This window comes from Sturnira hondurensis, unplaced genomic scaffold, assembly GCF_014824575.4.
Source record: "Sturnira hondurensis isolate 20B ecotype Veracruz unplaced genomic scaffold, ASM1482457v3 Scaffold0007406, whole genome shotgun sequence".
In the NCBI taxonomy this organism is placed as follows: domain Eukaryota; kingdom Metazoa; phylum Chordata; class Mammalia; order Chiroptera; family Phyllostomidae; genus Sturnira; species Sturnira hondurensis.
The window spans coordinates 4,467,121-4,479,397 of record NW_028080037.1 but is presented as its reverse complement, the minus strand read 5'-3'; the positions used below and the strand labels follow the sequence as shown (position 1 = coordinate 4,479,397).

Below are 12,277 nucleotides of genomic sequence, written 5' to 3'. Positions count from 1 at the left end.
GATTTAAAATAGTGTGACCCCAGGAAAAACTCCTAGGGGTTTTGTAACCCCAAGATCCATCGCCAGCTGCACGCCTCGCGCACGCGCGATGCAACCCCTAGCTAGTGCTGGCGCGCCCCCTGGCGCCCCTTCGGTACGCAGCAGCCAGTGGTGGAACAGGCCGGAAGCACTCTTCTTCCCCTCACCCTCCTCCTCCGCTCACTTCCTCCTACCCCACCCAAGCTGCCAGACCGGAAGCGCTTCTCTCTAACCCGATCCTACTCATCTGGGTTGAAACTCCGGGGCCGCAAAGATGCCGGTAAGGGGTCTGAGTCAGGGGTGTGTTCTGACAGCGAGAATTGGGGAGAGCGGCGAGAAATCATGCGTGCGCTGGGAGAAGCGGGACAAGGTGGTCAAGAGGAAGCGAGGTCCAGAGGAGGGAAGAGGGGAGAGGGCCGGTTCTTGTCGTATTGGGAGGCCTGGGTGTGTCGCCCACAGGGGCCAGGGGAGAGGCAGGACAGTCTAGAGTGGGCGTACAGAAGAGGCTGCCTCAGCCCTTCCCGCCCCTTCGCTCCAGTTCCGACCCCATCTTTGCCTTTTCTGCNCTGGGAGAAGCGGGACAAGGTGGTCAAGAGGAAGCGAGGTCCAGAGGAGGGAAGAGGGGAGAGGGCCGGTTCTTGTCGTATTGGGAGGCCTGGGTGTGTCGCCCACAGGGGCCAGGGGAGCGGCAGGACAGTCTAGAGTGGGCGTACAGAAGAGGCTGCCTCAGCCCTTCCCGCCCCTTCGCTCCAGTTCCGACCCCATCTTTGCCTTTTCTGCACCCTCTGACTCCGACTGAGTCCCCAAAGCCTTGGTAGAGCCGCGAAGCCAAGGGCTGCGCTTTTTATTTTTCGTTTTTCAAGTGGAGGGTCCGGCTTCTCCATTTTTCTCAAGTCCCACTTCCTCCACCGCCCCAGGGGGCGGGCCCCTTCTGCTTCTGGTCATCTGGGAGATCCCACTTCCTCCCCTGTCACCCCCGCAGTGACGGCCACCCCATAGCCCCTGGGTTTAGGGCCCCCAAGGCAGGCTCAAGGTTTGCGCCTGGTTTCCAAATGTTTCTATTTTATTGTGCATCAGAGCAGGAGTAAAATTGGTGGTGGTCTGCTTTCTCTTAATTTCTGACAGCCAGCCTGCGGGGTACATTTACCGTCATCATGGTTGGCCTCCATTTTGCAGAATAAGAAAAAAAATGTTCAACAACATGCGATTATTCAAACAACAGACATGACTGAGCACCTCCTGCATGCTAAGCACTGTTAGAGCAGTGAATACAGCCAGCAAATCGCTGCTCCTAAAGAGTTTACATTCTAATGGGGAGGCAGACAATAAACATATAAATGTAAATAAAATAAAGGAGATGATTTCTGATAGTGACATGCTATGAAGAAACAGATGGAGAAACAAGACAGTAGCTGGCCAGGGGGAGGGTGGAGACTGCTTAAGAGGAAGCATACCTGTAATAAAAGGCGCAAGCTATGGTTATAGGTAGGTACATACATTATGAGTCCCATAGCTACCATGTGACACCCGATGTATGCCAGGCAGGCCCTGAGCTACATGCTTTATTTAAATTATTCCATTTAATCTCCCTCACATTGACCCAATGGCTCTGCAACCCTGTGCTCATTCCAACTGGGCATAGAGCACCCTGGACTTTCATTACTTACAGATACCTGTCTCCATTAGCCCGAAAGTTCTTCAGGGATGAAGACCATACTGGTCTTGCCTACCTTTAGATCGCCATGCCTTGCCCTTAGGTGCTAAGTAATCATTTGGTGAATGAATGAATATATGAATGGGGCCCACGTTGTCTTACAAAAAGCCAGGCATTTTGCAAAGGCAGAGCTAGGAATCGTACACAAATTGCTTTCATAAATTTCCCCCCTCATCCTCTATCTCCCACCAACCCACTGAAAGCAGGATATATATCCTCATTTTTCAAATTTGGAAACAAGGTAAGAAAAGTGATGTCTAGGATGTAAAGCCAGGAAGTGGCGGAATGGAAAATCCAGTGCTTGGGCTCTGGCTTAACGGGCTGATGGGTGGGTCCCAGTTTATATGGTGTTTGCCTGCTTCCGTAGCACCAGTACTTCACCAGTCACCAGGGTGACATCACCGAGCCCACCGGAGATGCACGGTAGCACCTCATTATATGGTATTTCTGCCATAAAAATACAAAAGATATACATAACTTGAAGATCATAGACAATAGTAAAATAATTTTTTAAAAAGCAAGTAATGGCCCTGACTGGTGTAGCTCAATGGATTGAGCGCGGGCCTGTGAACCACAGGATCGTGTTTCGATTCCCAGTCAGGGCATATGCCTGGGTTGCAGGCCAGTTCCCAGCAGGGGACTCATGAGAGGCAACCATACATTGATATTCTCCTTCCCTTCCCCTCTAAAGATAAATAAATAAAATCTTTTAGAAAAAGCAAGTAACAAATTTTGAGTCTTTACTTCTTGTTTAATATAATTGATTGCAAATATCTATAATTTATTTTATTTTATTTTATTTTAAGATTTTATTTATTTATCTTTAGAGGGGAAGGGAAGGGGAGAAATATCAATGTATGGTTGCCTCTCGTGCATCCCCTGCTGGGAACTGGTCTACAACCCAGGCATGTGCCCTGACTGGGAATCAAACTGCCATTCTTTGGTTCACAGGCCTGCACTCAATCCACTGAGCTACCAGCCAGGGCTAAATATCTATAATTTAATTTTTAATACTGGTTGTGAACAACCAGCTTGGCTCAAAATTTTTTTAATTCCTAAAAATTTGATCGTTGGTTGCCACGAGCCAGTAAGAGCCAGCCTGCACATGGCTGCCACCATCCCTTTTGTCATGTCCCCTAGTTGATTTGGGGTGGGTACCTTTATTTCTTTGGAGAAATGTACTTGTCTGCGCCGCTGACATTTGTTCTTTTCTGCTTTTGTGCTCTTGCCTGGCTTGCTCCTCCAGGCTTACCACTCTTCTCTCATGGACCCCGACACCAAACTCATTGGAAACATGGCCCTGCTGCCTATCCGAAGTCAGTTCAAAGGACCCGCCCCTAGAGAGAGTAAGTCGAAACCCCTTTCCATTATTTTCAGGTTTGGGTGTGAAACATCTAGCGACCCTCTGACATTATCAAGTCAGGGAAATTCGTAGCTCAGTCTTCTGCCTCTGGTTGCTCTTGTATTTTCTATTTCTCTTTGCTTGGTAGATAAGTGCTTTTTAGACCTTTCAAGGGCATGGGTATATGTGGCATCTAATAGGAAACTTATTGCTGTTAATTTCTCCAGGATATTTTGTTGAGGGGTGAGAGAAAACGTGCTTGACACTGGCCCCGACTGGTGTGGCACGGTGGTTTGAGCCTTGTCCCACAAACTGAAAGGTCGGGGGACATCATTCCCATCAGAACTGTGGGTCAGGTCCCCATTTAGGGGCGTGCAAAAGGCAACCAGTAGGTGTTTCTCTTGCACATTGATGTGTTTCCCTTTATTCCTCCATTCCCCTCTGTCTGAAAATAAAATCTTTTTAAAATTTTTTGACACTGTTTCTGTCATCACTGTCAGTTCTTATAAACTAATGCTACTCCTTCTGTAGAGTGCCCTGTTCCACCCCTTCTCTGTTACCAAGCTGGAAAAAAACAAAACCTCTGTTAACCTCTTGCCCATCTAAATTTACTCCCTTTATCCATTCTTCAGGAGCTTCATTAAAAAAAAATGTTTAATCCTTACCCAAGGATTTTTTCATTATTAAAGAGAGAGGAAAGGAGAGGGAGAAAAACATCAGTGGAGAGAGAAACATCTGTTGGTTGCCTTCTGCACGCTCCCTGACTGGGGATCGAACCCACAACCTTTTGGTGTACAGGATGATGCTCCAAGCAACAGAGTCACCCGGCCAGGGCAGGAGCTTCACTTTTAGCAACACTACCTTAATCTTAAATCTTAAGCATCCTGTGTAACATTATTAATACTGAATTTTACATCTTTGCTTTCTTTCTTGGTACTCATTTTCTCTCCTTATTTCAGAGCCTTTTTTTTTTTTTTTTTTTACTGTTCAGAAAGCTCCATTCTTTTCAGACTCTATCTGAGACTCTTCTGACACATTCTGAGGTCCTCTGCCAACAATGTACTTTGTATCATGTTGGACATGGTTTCTGTGCCTCCAGAAAGGGGCCGCACTGAGTTCCACTCATGGTCTCCAAGGTCATGGTTTTAATTACCAATTTTGTACCCAGGCCATCTCCATCCCTCTGCTTGACCTTTTTAAATTTAATTTTGTTTTCAACACCAGCTGAAAGCTCAGTAAACTTAATAAATCTGGTGAGTCACCACAGTCTTTACTTGATTCTGAGATGAAGAGAAAAGAACAGAAGGGAGCGGAGGGGACAGACCAAAAGGAAGACAAATGATGCGAAAGAATCACAGTGCAAAGAAAAAATGAATTGACGTTGGCTCAGATTCGTTGAGAAGAACCCTTTGCAGATCTTTGCAGATTACCATATGGTGTGTCAGGAGATGCAGTTGGCCACGGAGTAACCCTGATCACCCCCTTTACAATTAATTATTTGAGAGTTTCTACAGACAAAGAATGACCTGTCACCCTTCCCCAGGAGACTGGATTAGAAAGGAACTGGAATTATAGAAAAGCATAACCCGAGGCTGGGGGCTATGTATGTAACTGTTCGCAGTAATCCAATTATTGGCCTCCAGCAAATGCCTTTTGAACCCCTTTTATGTGCCAAACACGTAAAAGGTCCTGAATCCTGCAGCCTCCTCACCACGCACACACCTATAGCGACATTTGAAAGAACAAACTGGTTTTTGTAACCACTGTTGAGTCCTTTGAAGAAGTTTCCTTTTTTGCAGATGAGAAAATAGATCGCAGGGAGCACGAGTCTAGAGTTCAGATTCCGCTGAAATTCTGTAGCAGAGGCATGAGCAGGGGTAGCAGTGAAATTGCTTTGCATTTCCACGGTGTGAGAGGGATGGCAGTGACGGACGAGAAACATTAATACCTGCCTCTGCGTTGCTGAAACCAGCTGCCGGATACCAAGACCCTGGGATTGTGACCTTTTTTTAATAAAAAAAGAAGAAAATTGCCAAAGAAATTGTGTAATGAGATCTGTCTTTGTCATAACAGTATTTCTGGCTTTTTTCAGCCTCTAGCCACCTAGGACAGCTTGTATAAATAGATTTGAAGTCATCGTTTTTATAAACAAAAAGTTATGGATGAGAACCCCAGTGGTTCCAAAATGATAGTTAAGAGTTTTCTCTGAAACTATAATATGTAAATTCAAGTAAAATTATATTGAATACTTTTAAAATCACTTTGTCAAAGTTTATTCTATGTCTCATGCAAACCCATTAGGAAACATCTGGAATGATATTCATCAAACATTAATGGTAGTTATTTTTGGAGAGTGAGATTAGGGTGACAATTGAAAATATTTTGGTATTGATTAAATAATTTTTCTAGTGAGCATGTGTAATTTTTGTAAAAATAATAAAGCTGTTGGGTTGGTCAAAAAATCTGTATGGTTTTTTCCATAAAATAAAAGGCAGATTTTTATTTTCACCAATGACTTTATCAATTTGGATATTTTGAGTATGTCAGCCATCTCCCACTGTTGGCTTCTAGTGGGTAGAGGCCAGGGGTGCTGCTAAACACCTTCCAGTGCGTAAGACAGCCCCACAACAAAGAATTATTTGGTTAAAGTGTCGATAGTACCAAGAAGCTTCACAAACCACATTCAGTAGTCACAGGACCTTCTCCATACACTGCACAAATCTTTTTGTGTGTGTTTCAGCTGCGTTGTTACCTTTCTTGAAATAAAGCGTAATAACACTGAAAATGTTGCATATCTTGTTCCATCTTCAATACTAAATGGCTGCACAAAAATTCACTAATTTTGTTAAGTGGTTTTTTAAAAGATTTTATTTATTTATTTTTTAAAAGAGGGGGAGAAAAGGAGAAGGAGAGGAAGAGAAACCTTAATGTGCACAGGTTGCTTCTCATATGCCCCCAACCGGGGATCTGGCCTGCAAACCCCTACACGTGCCCTGACTGGGAATCGAACCAACAACCTTTCAGTTCTCAGGCCTGCAGTCAGTCCACTGAGCCACACCAGCCAGGGCTTGATAGGTTTTTTTTTTAAGTGCACACTGATATGACAGCTGTCACAATACAATCTAAGAAAATTGTTTCAAATGAAGTTAAAAACAATGGCACTACTAGAGCCATTGTATGGAAAAAACCAAATGAACTTTTTGGTCAGTCCAATACAAGAATAAATCATGTACTTACTGTTTTAGAAATTGTTTCTAAAGACATATTTCAGTAGTCTCATTTCCTTCAACTCCAAAACTCTTGACCATGGACCTTAGATACTTTTTTTTTATTTATAGCTTTTATAGCTGTTGTGTTTTGCATTAAGCTAATGTTCTCTGTCCCCTCCCCTGTGTCCTGCTTAGCAAAAGATACAGATATTGTGGATGAAGCCATCTATTACTTCAAGGCCAATGTCTTCTTCAAAAACTATGAAATTAAGGTAAAGTACAGAGCTTTTAGTATTTAATTAGTTTTCTGACGGGGGAGACATCCAGCTTGGCAGTCAGAGTTGCTCTAGAGAGTAACTGAAATGAGATCATATGCTTTTAAAAATCCAGAACAGTACTTAATGTGAGACTCGACATCAATATTTTGTTTCTCACTTTTTTCCTCCAAAGTCTGCACCAGGTTGGCAGACAATAGTCAGAGGGCCAAATCTGACCCATCGCCTCTTTGTCTTTTTTTTTTAAGATTTTATTTATTTATCTTTCGAGGGGAAGGGAAGGAGAGAGGGAAAGAAATATCAATGTATGGTTGCCTCTCATGCATCCCCTGCTGGGAACTGGCCTGCCACCCAGGCATGTGCCCTGACTGGGAATCGAACCGCAATCCTTTGGTTCGAAGGCCTGTGCTCAGTCCACAGGGCCAGCCAGGGCCCCATCACCTCTTCTTGTAACTAAAGTTTGGTTGGAATGCAGCCACACAATTTGTGTACAGATTGCCTGTGGAGGCTTTCACACCCCAACAACCAAGCTGAGTAGTTGTGATTAAAACCATACAGGCTGCGAAGCCTGAAATATTTATTATCTGGTCCTTTTCTCTTCAGTCAACATTAATTAAGCACCTGCTATGTGCCAGTCCAAAACTGGAAATCCTATGTGCTGTGCTGCTTTTTTATATACTTCTGTGTCCTGGGCCAGAGATGGTGAAATAAAGAAACTTCAGTGACTGTGATCCTTCCTTCCAGCACCCTTTCTCCCCTGCTCTTAGTCCTTGGTAGGAATGCGGCCATGGGGAAGGTGGTGGAAGGAGGAGGAGGAGATGGGGAAATGGGAAAAGGTCTCAGAGCTTCTGCTGTGAGCAAGTTACAAGAAATGTCAACACATTTTATGGTTAACATTCTAGAATATGGAACTTCTTGCCAAACGTGGACCTTTTGGAATCAAACAGGGTTTGAAATCATTATTTGTTAACTCTTGGTCTGCAAATTATAGTCTAAACTTTCTCTGATATTAGCAGACTGTTTTCTGGATCTAATGCATGGTCCAAGTGTTGTGTTTGTAATAGGTGTAAATAAGTATTATAATTCTGCCATTTTCATTCTCTCTTGAATATCAAATGATCTGAAACATAGGGTAATGCATGGCTTGTTTTTTCAAACTATAAATCTGTAAAATTTGGCATGAAGTACGTGCTGCATTCGATCAACAGCCATTCTCCTTTTCCACATTTTCCTTTTGGTTAAGTTAAGTGTTGGGCTTATGGAGCGCTTCAGAAACAAGTCACCTGAGAAATAATTGCTTCCTCTTTTAGAGTCATGAATGTTTCTGTTCTCGGCAGAGATCCTGAAGTGAAAGGGTTTTTTAAAATTAGCCAACCATATGGTGCACCTCAGGTTTCCCTGGCAGCTTCGGGAAGGTGCCTCCCACACAGTGAGGGGCTGCTGGCACAGCTCCCGGGGAACCCAGCAGCCGGAAGAGCTGAGGACAGCAGGAGCGGCCACACAGCCCAGGGCAGGCAGAACGGGGCTGGGGAAGAGTGCATTTGGAGAACGGGAGTTTTTGATGCTATAGTAACAGCACTTTTTGTACTTTGCAGTTGATAAGCAAAAGACATAAGTTGGCCCTGGCTAGTGTAGCTCAGTGGATTGAGTGCGGGCCTGCGAACCAGAGGATCGCGGTTCGATTCCCAGTCAGGGCACATGCCTGGGTTGCAGGTCGGTTCCTTGCAGGCCAACTACCAGCAGGGGACGCACGAAAGGCAACCATACATTGATGTTTCTCTCCCTCTCCTTCCCCTCTAAAGATAAATAAATAAATAAAATCTTTTAAAAAAAAAAGACAAAAGTTGAATTCATTTATTTCACATGGTTGTTGTGTTTTATTTAAGCTTTGTTTTTCCACCCTGTAGAATGAAGCTGATAGAACCTTGATATATATAACGCTCTACATTTCTGAGTGTCTGAAGAAGCTCCAAAAGGTAATTAAACTTGGGTGATCATCTATCAGGGAGAGATCTTAAGGGCAAGTAGAAAATATCTCCTCTGACTTAGAGCATGGACTTTAAAGAAAATCTGAATGTAAATCTCTAAACGTACAGTGCTGGTAGCTGATCAGAGGGCCAGGCTTTGTGTGTACTTCCCCAAGACAGAAGTCTTGAGCAGAATATTTCTTTTGAGCCTTTGGTCAGAGATTCTGAACTTGGAATCCAAGAGTAGAATTCAAGGGTCCATGAACTTGAGAGGGAAAAGATTCCATCTTTCTTTTCACAAACCTCTAACTGAAATTTAGTACTTTTCATTATTAACGTGGACAAGAACCCACGGTTGTATTAGCAGTACCTGTGACTTTCCTCCAATAGAAATCACAGCATTTCACGTTGCATTCAGAGTGGAAGATTTTTTGCAACTTTATTATACTTATTACTACTTCAGAATTATAGCTATTTCAACCACTGCAAGATCTTGTATTTAGTGTATGAATAAAGAAGCATGTGTATGACCATATCATAAATTTGTTTTTTTAATGTTATAATTATTCTATTTTACTATAATTGGGTTTTTTTTAATTCTGTGTATTTTACTTTATTCACTGAAAAACATTATTCTGAGAAGAGACCCACAGGCTTCACCAGATTACAAAAGGTCATTAAAAACACCCCAGCCATAGCTGGCTTGGGCTAAAAAATTGCAAATCGGATATTATTATCCTTTTCCCTATAAAATACATGTGTTTATATTATTTTTTTTTTCTAGTGCAATTCCAAAAGCCAAGGTGAGAAAGAAATGTATACACTGGGAATCACTAACTTTCCCATTCCTGGAGAGCCTGGTTTTCCACTTAATGCAATTTATGCCAAACCTGCCAACAAACAGGAAGACGGTAAGAACAGGGTCTCTACGTCTCTTTATGTGGCACAAGGTTTTCTCCATTTGATGTATTACCCCCCTGCTCTTCTTGCCTTGACCTGTATGTAATTGAGAACGGAATCGTTAGCACATGTACTATCTTCCTGGCCACTCTCAGACAAGATTCTTGGTAACAGTATGACATGTAGCGATCCCTCTGGGCTGTCGTTTCTGTTTCTCACCCTGTTTGAATGTATAGAGATACATTGCAAAGGTCAGGGTCCGGATCAACAACAAGCACATTGGAGATGCATTCTCAAAGATACTCTCTTTGTATTGTTCTACCTGCTCCTTCTTTTAGAAGTGATGAGGGCCTATTTACAGCAGCTAAGGCAAGAGACTGGACTGCGGCTTTGTGAGAAAGTTTTTGACCCTCAGAATGATAAACCCAGCAAGGTAAGACCCTCTTTGCCTATTCAGTTGGTAAATCATCTCGCAGCCTATAGTTTCCATTAAATGAAATGCACTAAGGTCTTTCATTGCAAGAATACTGTTAGTTTCTGGATTGCAGTGTTGCTAAACTTTTGGGTGTGTGCCTTGGACATAGTAGGAATTCACTGAATCGCAGTGAATAATGATTGCATATAATAAAGATTCGGGTTGGTTGTTCTAATGTCAAGGCACTGAAAACCCCATAGAACATGTTTTTTGCTTGAGATATCTTGGATGTATTACATGTATCTTGTCCTTGTAATTTTGAGTAACCTTTAAGTCAACAAAAAGAAGAAAGAAAATTTTACATGTGCTTTCAAGGAGTGTGTATAACATCAGGGCTGCCAGGCTAATATTAAATTTTGTTTTAAACAAGTTCATATTCCGTCCTTAACCTTGAACTTGCATTATGATTTGACTGCCACTGTTCCTTCTCTTTTGTCCCCTCTTGTTAGTGGTGGACTTGCTTTGTGAAGAGACAGTTCATGAACAAGAGTCTTTCAGGACCTGGACAGTGAAGGGAGCCCGGGCAGACACTGTATCCACACCCGAGGGCTGCATTTTACAGCAAGATGTACACAGTTCTTTGCCTTTATTTCATAAAGTTTTATACAGAAGAGAAAAGAGAACATGTCTTTACTTGAAAAGCTCATTATCAAGCATTTGGTGGGGAGGGAAGAATGAGATGTCAAAGGGTGATTTGAAATTTTCTGTAGTATTAAGCTGGTGCTTAATAATAATAAAGAAATTTCTAACATTTTATGTCAGAAAAACATTATTGCTTATCTTTGGCATGCATTTAAAATTTTTTGAGAGGTAGCATTCACCCTTTTAAAAGTGTACAGTTTAGCGGTTTTTAGCATATGCACAAAGTTTAGGAGCCACTGCCACTGATCAAAACTGGAGTTTACCCTGATGCTCGGTCAAGGCAGCTGTTGCCATTTTGGCCTTATGGGTTCATGTGTGATTTTAATGTATGAGTTAAATGCTCTTACCTGTCCATTGGTGATCTGAGTTATGACCTAAGTATCACATTTCACATACTCAAGAGTATGAGTATGTCAAAATGTACTCTGTATCCCTGGCCAGTGTGGGTCAGTGGTTTGGAGCGGCGTCCCATAAACCAAAAGGTTGCGGACTCACTTCCCAGTTGGGGCACATGCCTAGCTTAAAGGTTCAGTGGCCCGTGGAGACGTGTACGAGAGGCAGCCAGGCGATTCTCCCTTCCTTTCCCTCTCTCTAAAATCAGTAAGCATGTCCTTGGCTGAGGATTAAAAAAAACAAACATACCGTAGATGCAAGAAAGACAGTCTTGAAACCAAGAGTATTTGGTGGGGGGTGGGGGTTTATAACTCCTCACGTCAAATCAGGTTCCGGGTGTTTGGGTTGAGCTTCTGTCATAGGCTCTGAGAGACATGTCAGAAAGGAAGTAAAAAAGCCACAGTGAGTCATAAAGATTAAAGGTTTGATTTTTAACAAATACGCTTTTTAAAAAAACAATTGTGGAGCCTTTGTGATAGAAACCAACTCTCTGTGGTGCCTGCTCCGTTAGTGCCAGCAGGGGGAGCACAGATAGAGCCAAAGCTTGGCTTCTAAAACATTTCCTGTGAAACATAGGTGTTTTGTTCTCTTTTTTTAATGCACCCAAGAGAACAGTTTCCAAAGGATTTAAAACAAATTAACACAAGAAGTATAACATAATGGATTTAAAAGTACAGCTTTAGGCCTGGCTGGTGTAGCTCAGTGGATTGAGTGCGGGCCTGCGAACCAGAGGATCGCGGTTCGATTCCCAGTCAGGGCACATGCCTGGGTTGCAGGCAGGTTCTCTGCAGGCCAACTCCCAGCAGGGGATGCACAAAAGGCAACCATACATTGATGTTTCTCTCCCTCTCTCCTTCCCCTCTAAAGATAAATAAAAAATAAAAATAAAAGTACAGCTTTATTCCACACAATACTGACATTGAAAGAAGGTTGTTAACCAGGTACACTTTTTTAGGGGAAAGCAAGTTAGTAGTAAGAACTATAAGACTTATTTTGATTTGTTTTGGGGTTTTTCTTTGTCTTTTTTAAATGGTGTAACATTTTTAAATGCTCATCCTTTCTGATCCAGCCACTCCAGTGCCAGCATTGTTGAATGCTCAAACACACACACACACACACTCACCTAGAAATAATGTGGTCATTTTTAAATAGAGAATTGGATAAGTAAGTTATGGTACATCCAAAAAATGAAATACGCCGCCATTAAAAAGGGGGGGCTCTGTCATGCCATGGAAAGATGCCTTATTAAAAAAAAAAACATTGAGGGCAGTATTTAATCTGACTCCACCCTTGTTTATTTAATTGTATGTACTCCGGGGAAAACTGTGAGCATGTACATCAG

The 12,277-nt window shown here is 42.6% G+C and overlaps 1 protein-coding gene across 1 annotated transcript; it reads left to right on the top strand.

Annotated features, from left to right (window-relative positions):
- Nucleotides 1–189: 189 nt before the first annotated feature.
- On the top strand, nucleotides 190–10,518 carry ARPC3 (actin related protein 2/3 complex subunit 3). Its single transcript, XM_037052073.1, has 7 exons — nucleotides 190–298; nucleotides 2,979–3,078; nucleotides 6,479–6,555; nucleotides 8,466–8,534; nucleotides 9,310–9,436; nucleotides 9,764–9,858; nucleotides 10,350–10,518. The coding sequence occupies exons 1-7, from the start codon at nucleotides 293–295 to the stop codon at nucleotides 10,410–10,412; spliced, it is 537 nt and encodes a 178-aa protein (XP_036907968.1). The 5' UTR covers nucleotides 190–292; the 3' UTR covers nucleotides 10,413–10,518.
- Nucleotides 10,519–12,277: the final 1,759 nt, after the last annotated feature.

Excerpts from the sequence above, each read along its gene's own strand:
- ARPC3 (XM_037052073.1), top strand. Across the intron at positions 6,556-8,465 it reads TCAAAAACTATGAAATTAAG|AATGAAGCTGATAGAACCTT; the intron begins GTAAAGTACAGA and ends TCCACCCTGTAG. Across the intron at positions 9,859-10,349 it reads AGAATGATAAACCCAGCAAG|TGGTGGACTTGCTTTGTGAA; the intron begins GTAAGACCCTCT and ends CCCTCTTGTTAG.